At 36.9% G+C, this 16,045-nt stretch overlaps 1 protein-coding gene across 1 annotated transcript; it reads right to left on the bottom strand.

The window, feature by feature from the left end:
* Window positions 1-2,281: 2,281 nt before the first annotated feature.
* LOC149287857 (uncharacterized) lies at window positions 2,282-15,141 on the bottom strand. Its single transcript, XM_089492450.1, has 6 exons — window positions 14,791-15,141; window positions 13,783-13,852; window positions 11,998-12,393; window positions 11,252-11,281; window positions 9,574-9,705; window positions 2,282-2,616 (listed from the first exon to the last, which is right to left on the bottom strand). The coding sequence occupies exons 1-6, from the start codon at window positions 15,139-15,141 to the stop codon at window positions 2,282-2,284; spliced, it is 1,314 nt and encodes a 437-aa protein (XP_089348576.1).
* Between the last annotated feature and the right edge of the window lie 904 nt (window positions 15,142-16,045).

Below are 16,045 nucleotides of genomic sequence, written 5' to 3'. Positions count from 1 at the left end.
ACAATTCAGTTATAGTATATCATTTTAATTAGAAAGAGCATATCATACCCAAACACTGACAAAAATATAGTGACATCACAATTTTAGAGAAATATAGAGCATATTTTCTGCTTTTGGTTGTTACACATATAACTGCACATACAATGAATGGGCAGCAAACAATATCTGGCAGCGTGAGGACTGAGTGAATGGAAATAACAGCTGTTATTCATTTATGCAGATGTGATAGAGGATGGGAAAGCATCCGTACAATGATTGGACCACATTGCCTATCAAGCTTTCATGATAAATATCATTCCAGAGGATATGAGGATTTACTTCACTGAGATTGTTATAGATGAGTGGAACAGACTTTCAGTAGGTGTGGCATGTTAACAAAGTGTATTGAATTGGCATACGGCTACATGCACGGGTTATGCATTAGGCTATCCTAAATACAAGGCAGGACCATGGCATGAATGTGGTTTGGTTTGTTTATTGATATAAAACGTCTCTTATCTGCAGAGGCATACTGGTCCAGGGTGTAATTGCCACCTTGGTCAGTTCTAATTCTTAACAGAAGCAGAAAGTCAGTGGGTCCATGTAACATACCGTTATGTGAACATACAGTAACATAATGGCCAGTCGCACAGCGTGCAAGCTGCTATGAAGGCAAGGTAAGTGTGTATGAGTGTGTGTTATTGTGAATGAATGTAAAAGTATGTTAGTTAAGGTGGGACATGGACTGGGGGGGGTGACTAGGCTTGCCAAGTAGGTACCAATCCTCTGCTTACCTGTACATTACTTTCTACACTAACTAGAAATGTTTGCCACCCACCTCAAAGATACCACATGTTTATAACCTAATAAAAATAACTCAAAGTATGGGTGTTATGTACAGGGGATGTTAAATTTGTCATTATATTGGTTACTATGGTGACTGCACCCTTTTACCACTTCACGCTATAGCCATTTATGCATAAGCTCTTAATTAGATGTAGTGCAGTTGACATATTTCTACTTTTGTCTATATAAGAATATATAAAAATCTATATAAGAATCTGAGTGAGAAGCCGATTGATTTGTTAAAGATATGTGACCTTATCCCTGGCTGCACAAATACAGTTCCTGAATAGACTCCTGTCACATTTAAATACAAAGTCCAATTCGATTAGATTAATTTAAAACATTCACAATTCAATCAAAGAAAAAAAACTTTAAAAAAAGCATTTGTGTTCACCACTGGCTCATCGCTATACCAGTAAGCACGATAAAGTGAGTATTAATAAAATATACAGTATAACATGGCTCCTTTACAGTAACCGTATACAGTAATTATTTTCTGGAATAAATTATACATTATTATTATTATTATTACACAACTATTTTTGGATGTTGTAGTCTTTAAAAATGTTTCCTTTATGGCTTATAGTTTGCTCCCCTTCTGAGAAGCCACATGCAGCCGCAATTTGTATTTTATACCAGATATATGCAAAAGAAGATAAGTCTGAATCTGCTTGCCCAGTATGTGCAGATGTCCGGGGGTATCTGACAGCTTTCTGAGAGAAGCAACACTGAATTAAAAGGGACGGTATACATAGCTGTGGGAAAAAAAATAATAAAAAAAATAAATTATATATATATATATATATATATATATATATATATATAGTTACTTGGAAAAAGCTAGTCAATGCACCAACATTAAAAGGTGATAAATGTAAAACACATACCAGAAATTTTGGACCCACGAAAAGCAAAAACAGTGGAAAATACAATTCTGAATATTCATTTTCATCGGTAAAAATAATAACTGTTTGCAAAAATAACAGCAATGCCTGGGATCATTATATAAAAAAAAAGTTTCACAAAAGGATTTTTCAAAACCACTTCACAAAGCTATAGAAAACATTTTTATATAGCTGTTTTTTGGAAATCATTAGTCAAATGGAATCCTAAAATTAAATAATGGCCAAAAAATAAAATCCATAAAAATATCAAATTATGGATCCTGAGATTACAAACACAGGATGACATCAATTTCCGTAGCCTACTAACAAAAGAGATCCGTGATAAAAATAATGTTTTTTGCTAAACTAAGAGCAGTGCTCAAGATAATTATTATAGAAAACAAAGGTGAAAATGACCTGAAAGCATTTTAGCATAGTGAGAATATTAGCGGGTACAAATTAAATCCTATACCCGTTCACAAAAGAAATATATATATAGGTAAATCATATATATTAACACTCCAACAAGAATTGCATAGCATCATTCGTGAATGTCTTTGTTAAACAGTGTGTTAGCTCTCAGAAGAATAAGGATATAAAAAGATGCCACTAAAAGTAGAGTACATCTCATCAGAGTCTGATTGGGCAAGTTTGCCTCCTGTTAGCACGATGCTGACTTCGTCGCCAACCTTCAGGTGCAGAATGAGATTGAAAGTTCCCACTCCTCCACACGTTTGCCTAGAGCCGATTCTGTGATATTCCAGAAGCTCTTTTCTGTAACCAGATGTGTCCATCTGTGCTACACTGACATTGGACACCGACAAAACAGCTTCTACATGAATATTTTGCGCAGAAGTGAGGACCGCCGTGATCATGTAACGTCCTTCGATGGGAGCTGTAAAAATACCTTTTGGGAATAAGAAAAAAAGGGGTTAGTCATAACTGACATGGCAACTTTAAATTACAATATACATGGTCTACGTTGCAGAAAAATCACTTGAACAGTTTACTGCTTGCACTGAGATGATGGTAGATCAATGGAACAGCCTTTCAGCAGAAGTAGTAGAGTTTAATGCAGTATGGGAAAATGTATGGTATAGGCGGACTATCCTGCATATAAGACAAGCCCATGTACGGTTATAGCAGGGCCAGTCTTAGTCCACAGGCAACTGCTGTGGACTATTGCATTAACCCCTTAGTGACAAAGGCTGATTTTACTTTTTGTACCCTTCGTGACAACGGCCGTTTTAACATTTCTGCGCTGCTCGTGTTTAGCTGTAATTCTCTTCTTTCCCGTTTACTGAACCCACACACATTAGATATAGTTTTTTTCAGGACAAAAAGGGCTTTCTTTAGATGACATTGTTTTGATTGTATCATATTATTTACTATTAAAAAAAGTATAAAATATGGTGAAACATTTAGAAAAAAATGACTGTTTCTAACTTTTAGTTGAAAAAACTTTTATTCATCTATAAAAGGTAATAAAAAAACCTGCTAAATAGATTCTACTATTTGTCCTGAGTTTAGAAATACCCAATGTTTTTATGTTTTTTTGCTTTTTTCTGCACGTTATGGAGCAATAAGTACAGGTAGCGTTTTGCTATTTCAAAGCCATTTTTTCCAAATCTGGTAATTCTTCCCCCCATGTGCCATTTCGGGTATCTTTGTCATATAGTCATATATTTTTGAAAACTAGACAGCCCAGGGTATTCCAAATGCTAGTATTTTAACCCTTTCCAAGCACTTATGCTACCATCAGCCTTTGTCAAACTTTATGGTAGTAATTTTTTTGCATTTGTTTTTTCACACACATTTTACTTCAGGTATGAATAAACAGGTTCTGGTATATGTCACTATCATAAAACACCCCAATATGTGTTTAGCAACATCTCCTGAGTACAGCGATACCTCACATGAATGATTTTGCCTGGCTGTTTGGGGGCAAATGGGCCACATTTGGGGCATGCACATTTTCAATCTTGAACTTTGGCATTTGGGGATCCACTGCCCATGCCCTATTTGGTACATCTTTGAGCCGCGCCATTTCAGTGTGCCCAATAAAGCCATATATTTTTGAAAACTAGACACCCAGGGTATTTCAAATGCTATATTTTAACTCTTTCCATGCACCATATCTACCACCAGTCTTTGTCAAACTTTGTGGTAGTCATTTTTTTGCATTTGTTTTTTCACACACCTTTTACTTCAGGTATGAATTAAAAAGTTCTCGTATATGTCACTATCACAAAACACCCCAATATGTGTTTAGCAACATCTCCTGAGTACAGCGATACCACACAAGAATGATTTTGCCTGGCTGTTTGGGGGCAAAAGGGCCACATTTGGGGCATGCACATTTTTCAATGTTGAACTTTGGCATTTGGGGATCCACTGCCCATGCCCTATTTGGTACATCTTTGAGCCGGGCCATTTCAGTGTGCCCAACAAAACCATATATTTTTGAAAACTAGACACCCCAGGGTATTTTAAATGCTGGCATTTTAACTCTTTGCATGCACACATTTTACCACCAGCATTTTTTCAAAGTTTGCAGTAGTATTTTTGTGTGTGTGTATTTTTCCCACACACACCTACTTTATGTATGAATTTACAGCTCCTGGTATATGCCGCTGTCACACGACACCCCAATATGTGTTCAGCAACATCTCCTGAGTACAGTGGGTTTGCCAAACCCACATGCATGGGTTTGTCATTTTTTGGGGGAACTAAAAGGCCACATTTGGTACGTGTGCATTTTTCTAATTGGAAATTAAATGTGTGGCCATCCTTTCCCCCCTGTGTTAATTGGGATCTTGTTGAACCCGGCCAATTCAATTTACCCCATCAAATCATACATTTTTTAAAAGTAGACACCCCATGGGCATTTAATATCCCAGTATTTTAACTCTTTCCATGCGAGAATTGTTTTAAGCTAATATGCTAATTTTAGGACTTGCTCACAAAAATATATTTTTTATATATATATATATTTATTTTTTTTTTGCCTTTTTAAAAAAAAACATTTTTTAACATTTTTTAACTTGAAGGTTCTCCTGATTCGTCTTTTTCGTCTTTATTGTTTTTTTTCCCGGGCCGCCGCCATCTTGCCGATGGCGAAGATCAACGGCAGCTGCGGCTGTGACCGCTCTCCGGAGCGGTCACAGTCCATCCCCAGGTAAGTGTTTGGTGTCACTGGATGCCTCCTGATCGAGGCATTCGAGCGACACCATTTAAGTTTAGGAGGCGATCGTTTTTAAAACGGGCGTTGACGCCCCGGGGAGGGGCCAGAGATGGCCCCTTTGTTCCGATCATGGCGTTGCTGAATGCCTCGAGGTCGAGGCATTACAGCAACGCCGGTCCGGTGCAGAAAGCGAAAATAGATCGCTTTCTGCACCCGTTTAAAGACGTGCCGGTCCTGGCACGTCAATTGTCGTTAACGACTTGAATTTCGGTGACGTGCCCGGACCGGCAATTGTCATCCAGGGGGTTAAATGATATAATGGGCCACTGTGCAGCTGTGTTTGTTTATGTTGCACACTCCATAGACAGCAGCCATATTTTATGTGCTAGTGATCCAAACACATTGGGGCTTGTTCACTAAACTCTCAACCTGTTAACTCTCCACTCACATCCACCCTTTTCTCACCCAAGGGGCCACAAAAACCTAGTTCATTCACGTATTATCTCTCGCTTCGACTATTGCAAAACCCTTTGATAATACCTTGTCTCCACTCTCTCCCCTGCTATCTAGCCAAAATGCTGCTGCAAGGGTTAACTTAATTAACTCCCAAGGCCCTCCCTAATTCATCAAGAATTACATTTAAAATCCTTACACTAACATACAAAGCCCTGCATGGTATTGCTCCACTATACATTTTGGCCCCTATAAAAAAATATTTGATTTCTACTTTCTTCCCATGGACTAAAGCTCTTAATCCTCCCTTTTGCTTCCAAAATGTCACTCGTGCTGCCCCATATCTCTGGAACTCACTTCAGCCTAACCTCCAGCGTTCACCCTACCTCTCAATATTTAAGAAATACCTCAAAACCAATTTGCAAAGAAGCGTACAATGTTAACGGCTAAAACGTTCATATATTATCTACCATTCATCTGCCCCCTGTTCTCTATACCCATCCCCTCTAGATTGTAAGCTTGCAAGCAGGGCCTTTTTTACCTAATGTATCGGTTTGTCTTAGTCTGCCAGTTCTAGTTTTGTCATATCCCTTGTATATATGTTTTGTATTAAGCGCTGCGTAAATTGTTAGCGGTATATAAATAAAAGTTAATAATAATAATAATAATAATGGACCGACATAACAGACTAGCCTACGTTGGCTCAGACCCTGCATGGTAGGTGCTATGCCACCATCCATTTGTTCCCATTGAGATAGTTGCTGGAAATGGTTCGTAGAAGATAGCACTCATAAGAGCTATACATATTCTAGATGGTTTCCTGCAGCATTATTTTCATCATTGCTGTACTATTTTTTTCTAATACAGAATGGAATATGGTACTCAACAAATATGAATCAAACAAAAATGGATTTAGTATATTCTACTATATCTGTTTTTATGTTGTTTACGCCATATCATATGAACAAGACCTTCATTCAGTGAGGAATTAGATAAAGTCCTGTTTCACATCTTGTGATTTCAAGTTCTCTAGACAACAGATTCTTACAAGGTAAATAATGTGTCTGCAACAGAGCCATAAGAAGAAAACTCTGTTACTACTTACTAATTACTACCAGACCCGGTATACACTGCAAAAACTGAAAAAATATGCATCTACAGGACACTACCCTTCCCAAGTAATAATTAAACTACGAGTGAGCAGGTAAGTTGGAAATTTCAATATAACTGCATCATAGAGGACCAAACTCCCTGCATAATAATGCATAGTCAAATCTTTGTGATTCACTAAATTTAATGTACATATTTCACCATACAAATATAAACATTTCAGCAGTGGTATATTGTAGGAATTATTACTTAGCGTATCTGATGTGACTTCCAGGTCAATATTAAGCTTTCTCAAGAATAGTGTTATAAAGTTAAGTATCCCTTTTAAGGTAAATATTAACTTTCTGCATGACTTTAATAACAGCAAAAGCACCTAAACAATGCATAATGATTGTACATAATACAGACCATTAAAAACCCCTTAAGGACAATGGGTGGTCCCTAAACCCATTGAAAACAATGCATTTTGAGCCCGTACATGTACAGGCTTTGTCATTAAGGGGTTAATGAGTGCACCCAAAATGATGTTCCATGCCATGGTGGTCCAGACTAGACAAGCAGCCTGGCTCCTTAAAATCCTGCCTTGTGGTAAACAATAGAATGGCTTAGTAACATTCTGTAATAACACTCTGTAATAACGTTAAGACAAAGTGTGGGAAAATTGTTGTTGAACAAACACACAACAAAGATAGCACAAAAGCTCTAGTCTTTGGAGATTGTGGCTGCTAAATATATCTGGTCATGAAGGGATTAGTAATAACACAAATGATTTTGTAACTGATTCTTTAATCTTGTGATCCATCTTGTGGAAACTGTCACATAAATAGAAATGTGCGGAAGCTTATTATGACTGTTTCTTTGTTTCCTTGGGTGTTTTGCATGCGACTAAGCAAATTAAAAGGAAACAAAACAAACTTTTTGACTTGACAAAAACATGTTCTAGAAAAAGGAGCCCCATGAGGGTTACATTCTGTCTACAAACGGATGGCAAGAGGAGCTAAAATGAATTCAGAAACTGATTGTTTTAATTGAAAAGTTCCTTAAATGGTTACATTTCAAAGATAACTTAATCTGTTTCATCTCTTTGTAACGCTGGCTCCTGACAGGTCAGTAACAGAAATTAGGTAACCAAACCTTCTGTGGTCTACTAGTAGGTAAGACTCAACTTTAGCTTTTTTGCGTCATATATTGTACGTCACGCTTTGGATACAACATTTAGCTTAATAGCAGGTCATACATACAGCTGTTTTGTATGTGCCCAAACTGGAATAATACATATAAGTACAGAGCCTGACGTGTATCCAAACAATCAAGAAAAAGTACATACTGGGCAAAGAAACTGTAAACTGGAATGCAGCGGAATAATCAATGACTCATGTTCTAATGTCCTGTTAAGTGTTCCAGGATGGTGAACTCCTACTTCACAGTAGATGAGGTAAGAAAGCCTTACGATTATGCAATGGAATCTTTCTCTCCCAAATGTGAGTCCACAGGAAAACACTCCCATTTATGGGCCTCAAAAGTAACATAAGGAACGGCAAATGAGTGACAATCATTTGATACGCTACTGACGTTAAAAACTTCCAGGAACTTTTATATGCTCTTAACTTTGCAGGAGGTGTACCAAGAAGCTTGTCATATAAAACAGGATTTACTCATTAGGTCCAGATGTAAAACAACTATTTATTGAAGGGATTTGATGTGGTGCAGAATCACTGAAAGTGCTAAGACCTTTTAAAAATGATTTCCACACCAAGAGACCCAAAAATGTTTTAATTTTTGATAAGGCACTCTCAGCACAAACTACAATACAAGTCATTTTCCTTCTGCGAGTCACCAGGATATGATATCATGTTGCTCTGGAGTCCACCAGTGGATGTGCAGGCCATGATAGAAGACAGTGCTAGTTGAGAGATCTGTGCTGGTGGCTGCACAGACTTCTATTTTCAGGAGCCAAGGAACAGTTGCTATAGGTCTGGGCCCAGGGCAGCTCCCCCTTTTGCCCCACATTAAAGAGAGCTGCGATTTAAACTTTACACTTTACAAAGTAAGGCTGAAAAATCTTTATAGATTCATAAAGTTCAAATTTTCAAAGGTATCTGTAATTGCATTTATCCAGATAAATGCAAAAAAGACATAATATTATAGATGCTAAGAATGCATTCTTAATATCCTCCTTTTAGATAGCACCGGGATGTTCATACATCTGTGGATGTAGCATAGCTTATATAGAGAGATGAGTTATTAAAAACGTCCTAATGAGATGTTCGTTCTTTTAGAACTTTCGATATGAAACTAGTTTTTTAACATTATAGAACTCTTGATATACAAGTCATTAATTATTTTCAGTTGAATGATTTTTCTTTGGTACTACATACATAGGCAACAGACTGCAAGAAAAAAATAATAGTTTTCAGAGAACTGATACTGGACTTTTAATCAAGTTCTAAGTAGTTCTAGTTAGAAGCATGCTCACACTGTTTGGTAGGCCTCATATTATACATTTGTATTATTTGAGCCTGAGACTAGCTTAGCTCACCAACATTTTTTCTTTTCCCTGTTTTGCACATATTTGAGGTTGTTGGCTCCTCATCAGTCTGGTTGCAGCTTGCTGTCCAGGGGTTAAATGGGAGGAGGTTTAATTGCACCTCCCCCAACACATTAATCTGGTTTTGGTAGCAGTATAAACTGCTTTGTGTGCCCACTATGCAGGAGGTGAGAGTAGGTTCTCACCCTATTGAGAGTGTGCCTTGACGTGGCGGGTGAGCTTAATTATGCTTTGGCCAATTCATATAACCAAAACCTCTCATTTATATTATGTTTATATATTTGTTGCCAACTTTATTAGGGTGAGAAGCGCAGACAGTATTTTGTTTTTTGTATACATTGTACAGCCAACACACTGTATTTGCAACATGCTCACACTGTTTGGTAGGCCTCATATTATACATTTGTATTATTTGAGCCTGAGACTAGCTTAGCGCACCGACATTTTTTCTTTTCCCTGTTCTAGTTAGAAGAACCTGGACACAGAGGATAAGCTACAAGTGCAATTATACCATGTCATACAGAAAATGATTTATCTCTACTTACAAAACGTCTGTATTGGAATGTTACCTGTTAGAGGATTATAGTGTTCCCCATCATTAACCAAGACCTTGTTAAAATGAATAACTCCAACATCATAAGTATTTGGATGTTCAATCAGCCCAGCAGAAAAAGATATTAGAGGAGTTGACAAAGTGGCTCCTAAAAGCAGGACAAAATACAGATTACTAAGTGCCAGTAACAAGGCAACATAAGCAAACCAGAAATTATGAAGCACTTTTATGGCTGTCAATGCATTTTTTTTAAATGTAGAAATATAGGAAATGATGTAAATATATAAAATAAAAATACTCCAGCTATGATTATGAACTAGGTTAGTAGTGTTTCATGTAACATACAAGTGAAGGGGCTTATGTTTAGAAATCGGATCGGAAATCCCCCAACACGAAAAATGTTTATATTCATATTAAAACCTTATGAGCTGTTGGTAGACTGTAACACTACATACATCTACATATATGTTTAAAAATGTAGCATGTCTGCTTAGCTTAACTTCAGGACTGTTGAACTCTCTAGGAACCTGTAAAATCTTTATGCCCTGAAGCCTTTACGTTAACCACCAATAGCGACCTCACTACATGATTTCCATATGGCCTGTTTTAACACATTGATGCACACTGAGCCAGGTTCCTTATGAAGGAAAACCCTGAAAACACATGGTCTAAAGCAAGAATGTTTGTTAAGGGAAGTTCGTCAGCGCTGTCTTTGGGGTCTGATATGATGACAACTGGAATATTTCATGCTGCGCTACATTTCTGCCCAGTTATTGGGTTTAGATGCAATAACGATTTGTAGTATTAACTGAAATTACTGCACTTCTAAGTGTATTATACTCATTATAGTACTTTGTTTATCCAAATTGATGTTTTAAACTTCCGCTGGGTGATTCTTCACACATTTTTAGCCTCCTTGTAATCTTATGGGATAATATCCCCATTGGTACTATTGAACCAATCCATACAGTTTCATGAATCTACAGATATGTCAGTAAATCAAATATTACGATATTAAAACAAATGTTACCTTGTGACTCTGAAAATATGTGTATGTTTGGAAGCTCTGAAAAGGAAAATACGTGAGAAAATTATTTAAACAAAAATAAAGTATATAAGCTTTAGATGTATAAATCATGGTATCAATGAAGTTGTATTTTAAACAAAACTAAAGTGCTGTATGGTACATCGATCATCACAGAGGCCGTAACACAAGTCAATCTCGTTAATCAGAAATATTAGCTGTTGTTCTTAATCAAGAAACCCCCACCCACTAAACTCATTTCCAATTGTACTTCAAAAGAGAAAACACTAAATTGGCAGCTTCCCGGATCACTGATATACCATGGCTATTGGCCACTGCAATTTTTTCAGTATTGTCCTGAAAGATTGCTCAGAGAGTAATGGGTAATGAGAATGATATAGATTCCAATAAATTAAATAAAATAAATAGGAACAACATAAATATTTGACTTTTTTTAAATAAGGAAAATTATATAAAGCACAGTGTAGAAACTCTGTGAATGAAAACTTGGAGAGTAAGGTATAACATTCCTGTCCAAGCTGATGGAAATAGCGTATCACAGTTTATCCAGAAGCCTACTGTCTTATAACTGTAATAAACTACAGTGTAGTTCTTTTATATTTATTTTTATTTGGAACTAGCCTCTGCAGAAAAATGAATTATTAATTACCTTTGGAGTCTGCTGTAGGTTTGGGGTATCCTGCAAAACAAGGAAATAATTCAGTTGTTAATACATGTGGTATTTTTTCTTTATTTATGCATTTTTTATTGTATTTACTGCAACAACCAAACGAAACTGCCCCTAACAGCCTCACCAAACGTTGGTCCTTGGTATAAAAAAAAATAACTTCTAAAAATGCTACAGCTCCAGAGCTGCATTTCATGGAAAGGAATTGAGTTGTGGGGTTGGGAAACAGGGCACATAAATAAAGATTCCGGTGAATCATTCTATGCCTTCTGATTTAAAAAAAAATAATAACAATTATAAGCTAGCTTTCAGCCATCATATCAAAAAGAGAAACAGGACAAAGGATAGAGAAGAGAAACGCAAAAGTGAGAAAGTCAGATAATGGTAAAAGAGAAGGAGAAGATCAAAGTATTAGTGTGCCATCTCCTTACAACAGAATCTGCACTGATAAAACTGTGGGTCATTTCCACAGCTTAAAAATCTCCAGAAAATGCACTCTTCAATATTGTAGCGTGACCTACAATAGGCAGATAATTGCTCTGAACTAGGGTCCAGAATTTATTTTCTGTCATCTGTTAAAGAAATACACTACTATTACCTACTCTCGCTGTATGTGTCACTAATAATAACAAATATTTGAATTTGCTTGCAATATGGAACTTGTGAGGCGTGAAACATATGAATATTAGACACTACATCTTTATAATTAGATTGTTCAGTCCTCTTACCTGGTGCACCAGCGAACCCAGTTGAAATTGGCATGTCTTGCTGTCCATCCACCCCTTGAGGTCGACCTGATTCTGATTTCAGTATTTTTCCTGGAGGTCCAGCTTCACCAGTCTCTAGTATGATCCCATTGTTACCAGGAAGTGGTAGTGTGATGACTGTTCCTGGCAACAAAGGAGCTACTGGTTGAGATGGTTCAGGTCTTGGTTTGGGGTAGGATGGTTGCTGAGGTACTTGAGGTTTAAGTGGCTGCTCTGGTGCTTTTGGTGGCGCAGGCTCTATAGGGGTTTGTGGTACAACAGGTTTCTGTGGGACCTGAGGGAAGACTGGCTTTTGGGGTGTTCTTGGAGGTGGTGGTGGAGGTATAACCTTTTGTTGGGTATCATCAACCTCCTTCCCTAGATTAGAAAGAAAACAAAACAGAAGATTGAATATATTTAATATCAAATCTATATTAAATTTGGCCTCAGGATGTGTATGCTGTACAGGCACATATGTTGTTACCAGATTAGTGGCTTCATCCATATGGACAAATTAACATTTTGAGCACATCTTGAATATTGGGATTGCCTTACAAGGTGTCCCCTTATGTTCTTAACCATGACCATTAAGCATATTTTAACAGACCACAGATGACTTAAAGTGGTTCTGTCAATCCTACATTAATTAAATAAAACTGTGTGGCTCTGCTGTGACCAATCTCAGTCCATAACTTTTAAAATAAATATCTTCAAATCACACTGATTTGAGAAACAAAAAGTTAAAAAGGTAGTTTTTGATAAATTAATTTAGTTATGGCAACTGCTGAGATGGAATCCCCCTAAGCCTTAATATGAATTCCATTGGTGTCATTATACTACTTAAAGGGACAGCTTATTCTCACAGACAGCTCCCCTCGTTCTTTTTCATCCACAGCACTAAACAATTACTTCATAAAACAAATACTAGAGACATATAAAAAGGTTATGACTCCACTCTTGCTACCTTATCTGTGATCTATTAAATAAGCATCATGGTGGTTTACAGCAAACCTACTACTGTATATAATGTGATTTGCATATATCCAAAGATTTCAGGTTTTGAGAGCAGTGCAAGTTATAGGACATATGTCAAATTAAATTAGGAGTCTAAAGTCACTAAAATCACTAGGCAAAAGCATAGTATTCTGGTCGAATGAATGAGGTGTTGCGTAAGGCTTTGTGCTAGTTAGCAACATTTAATTTGTATTCAAATTTGCATTGAGGTCCTGCCCATCTTCAGCTATTTTAATTCATAGTAGCATTTCTTGAAAGCCTGATAAAAGCCATACAGCCTAAAATGTTAAGGTGTCCCCAGGATGTCTGCCCTCTGCATTTGAGAGGTATGCACAATTTCTGCTTGTTTTGTATTTCAATTGCATGCATAAATCCAGATAATTTTGCTATTGCATGTACCCCATGTATATTTTGAATATGTTCTGTGTATTGTTTCTATTACAGCACTGTACTAGGCGAACATTAGGTTAATATTCTACAAAGCAAGTTCATGTGATTTTCCCTATTCTATTTTTGTAGGCATTTTTATGTTTGACCAGAAAAGAAAAGGAAGGAATAAATCATCACATCAATAAAACAAAACTCAATTATCAAAAACAGACCACTAAATCATTGACTATTGCTTTACAATATGCATTGTTACAAGATATGTCACAAATAAGCTACTATGAACACTACTTACCCTTTGGAACAAGTCAAAACAGTGATGTTGGATACTATCAACTCAAGTAGATATGTGATTAGTACACTTACCCGCTCCAGGCTGACTCTTAAGGAGATCTTGAAGATCAGAAGTGATTTTGATGACTTGACTGTTGAACACCTGGACGGAATTCTTGAGGCCATAAATGTCATTTGTATGAGATTTTATTGTCCCATTTATGCTATGTATACAGTTCCACAGACTGGTAACATGTTTGTTTAGACCATCTTTAATCCTCTGCAAACTGCCAGAGATAGTATCCAGCCTTCCACAAACGTTTTCCAACTTTGAAACTCTTGCATCAACTTTAGAAATCTCCGTTCGAATTCCCTGAGTATTATCTGGGCACTTCCCTTTGTCAGCTGTTACTCTGCCATTCAGTAGTTCAAACTTGTCCTGGAGACTCTTGCAGCATTTGTCATTGGAAACAGAGTATGAGGTATGGTTAAAGAGTCTTCTTAGTTCGTCTACTTTTGAAGAAAGACCAGTATTTGTGTTTCGTGCAGTAGAGTTTACTTCTATCAGCTGGTCATTTAACAGGATCATCTCATTATTTAAAACGTTTACATCATCTTCAATTTTGTTTAGACTATATCTTAGAAAATTAAGATTTGTATTCAAGGTTTCAATTCCTAGCTTGTTATTTTGGATTAGTTCAAATTTTTCATTCACTGTATCATTTAAGAATTTGAGAAGTATTGCATTGTCATTTTCTCTCTGAAGGAAAATTTGGTAATTGATACCATGTCTGTCATCTGTGCCCTGATCACCTTCTTTTTCCTCTAACAGGGACTGCAGTTGACCCTCAATCTGCTGAATCGCAAACTTGACGGAATTTAGTTCTGTTTGTTGTTCAGCAAGATTATGACCAAAATGTGTTCCGTCAACTGAAGAAGTATTGGTAATCTCCAGTAAAACACTTTCAAATCTGTCTTCTAGTGGAGCAACTTTTCTATCTATTAAATCCTTAATTTCATCATGATTAGATGAGATCAAACCCCTCAAGGTTTCCTCAATATAAAACAATGCTCTTCTGCATTTTTCTCAGTCACATTTACCTTAAATTCTACCTCATTTAATCTTTCTTCAAACATATTGTCTGGGTTGACGTTGTTTAGCCGGGCTACTTCATTGTCTAACCTAATGTTGAGTATCTTGTTGGCTTCAGCAACCTTCTCAATCTTTTCATCTAAATGATTCAACTTTTTATCAAAATCACTATTCTTGCAGCAGCCAGGACTGTTTGGTTGCAACTGAAGTTGAGACCTGAGTTCATTTATTTCATTCTTAAGTGCAGTTTCCTTCTCCCTGAGAAGCTCTATTACTCCTAAACAACTGGTCTCATGATCCTCACACTGCTGCTGAACGTTAATTAATTTATAATCACAAGAATTTTTAAGATCTGCCATTTTACGATCCATTCCTTCTAGAATTTCTTCTCTCAATGACTCAATTTTATTGTCTATATCATTGGCACTAGACATTGTTGCCACAGGCTGACGCAAAGTTTCCTGTAGCTCAATTAAACGTTCCTCATATGTGTTAATTTTTCTGTTTAATTCATCTATCATATCAGTTTTGCTTTTCAATTCTTCTTTGGCATTTGATAATTCGGAGAGTATGTCTCTCACTCCATCATCTTTTTCAGCACTTTCAGAAAATCCAGGTAAATAGATTGTTTCTGTCTTACCTCCAGTAGCACTGGCGGTAGGTTGTAGATTGTTAAGCCATGATGATATAATCTTACTTGCATCCTCTTGAACAGTGACTTTCAAATTTTCATTTACTCCTGCCATAGAGGTTTGTAAATCGATCACTGTCTGTGTGAGGCGAAGCATTTCATCTTCAAGAAACTGAATTTTTTTCCCCTGTGCTTCATTTAATTCCTGAAATTCCTGATCTTGAGTTTTTTTCTGTGGTCCAGTTATTCCTATTAGGAAATGAAATATGTCTTATTTAAAATGTATTTATGCTATATACCAGCATTACAAGTCAAATTTACAAACTGATCATTCATGGTATGTCTCTGGACTGCCTGCTACTTACATGGTAAGTTTACGTTGGATAATGTGTTGTGGAGGGTGTCTATTGGATAGTGTATTGTGGAAGGGGTGAGCACTGCTGGATAGCATGTTGCGTGGGGGGGTGAGTGGATGCTGGATAGTGTGTAGCGTGGAATGAGCGGCTGCTGGATAATGTGTTGCACGGTGTGTGGCTGCTGGAGAGTGTGTTGTGTGGTCAGGTGAGAGGCTGCTGGACAGTGTTACGCCCCCTATGAATCCAATGGTATGCACTACTTGTTATGTCGTGTGT

The sequence above is a fragment of the Sceloporus occidentalis genome, unplaced genomic scaffold, assembly GCF_023333645.1.
Source record: "Sceloporus occidentalis isolate IW3139 unplaced genomic scaffold, rSceOcc1.0.p SCAF_56, whole genome shotgun sequence".
Classification (NCBI taxonomy): Eukaryota; Metazoa; Chordata; class Lepidosauria; order Squamata; family Phrynosomatidae; genus Sceloporus; species Sceloporus occidentalis.
This window is presented reverse-complemented; position numbering and strand designations above follow the sequence as displayed.

Excerpts from the sequence above, each read along its gene's own strand:
- LOC149287857 (XM_089492450.1), bottom strand. The coding sequence starts at position 15,141 with ATGGCAGATCTTAAAAATTCTTGTGATTATAAATTAATTAACGTTCAG. Across the intron at positions 12,394-13,782 it reads TAAGAGTCAGCCTGGAGCGG|GGAAGGAGGTTGATGATACC; the intron begins GTAAGTGTACTA and ends TTTCTAATCTAG. Across the intron at positions 2,617-9,573 it reads ACACTATAATCCTCTAACAG|GTATTTTTACAGCTCCCATC; the intron begins GTAACATTCCAA and ends TATTCCCAAAAG.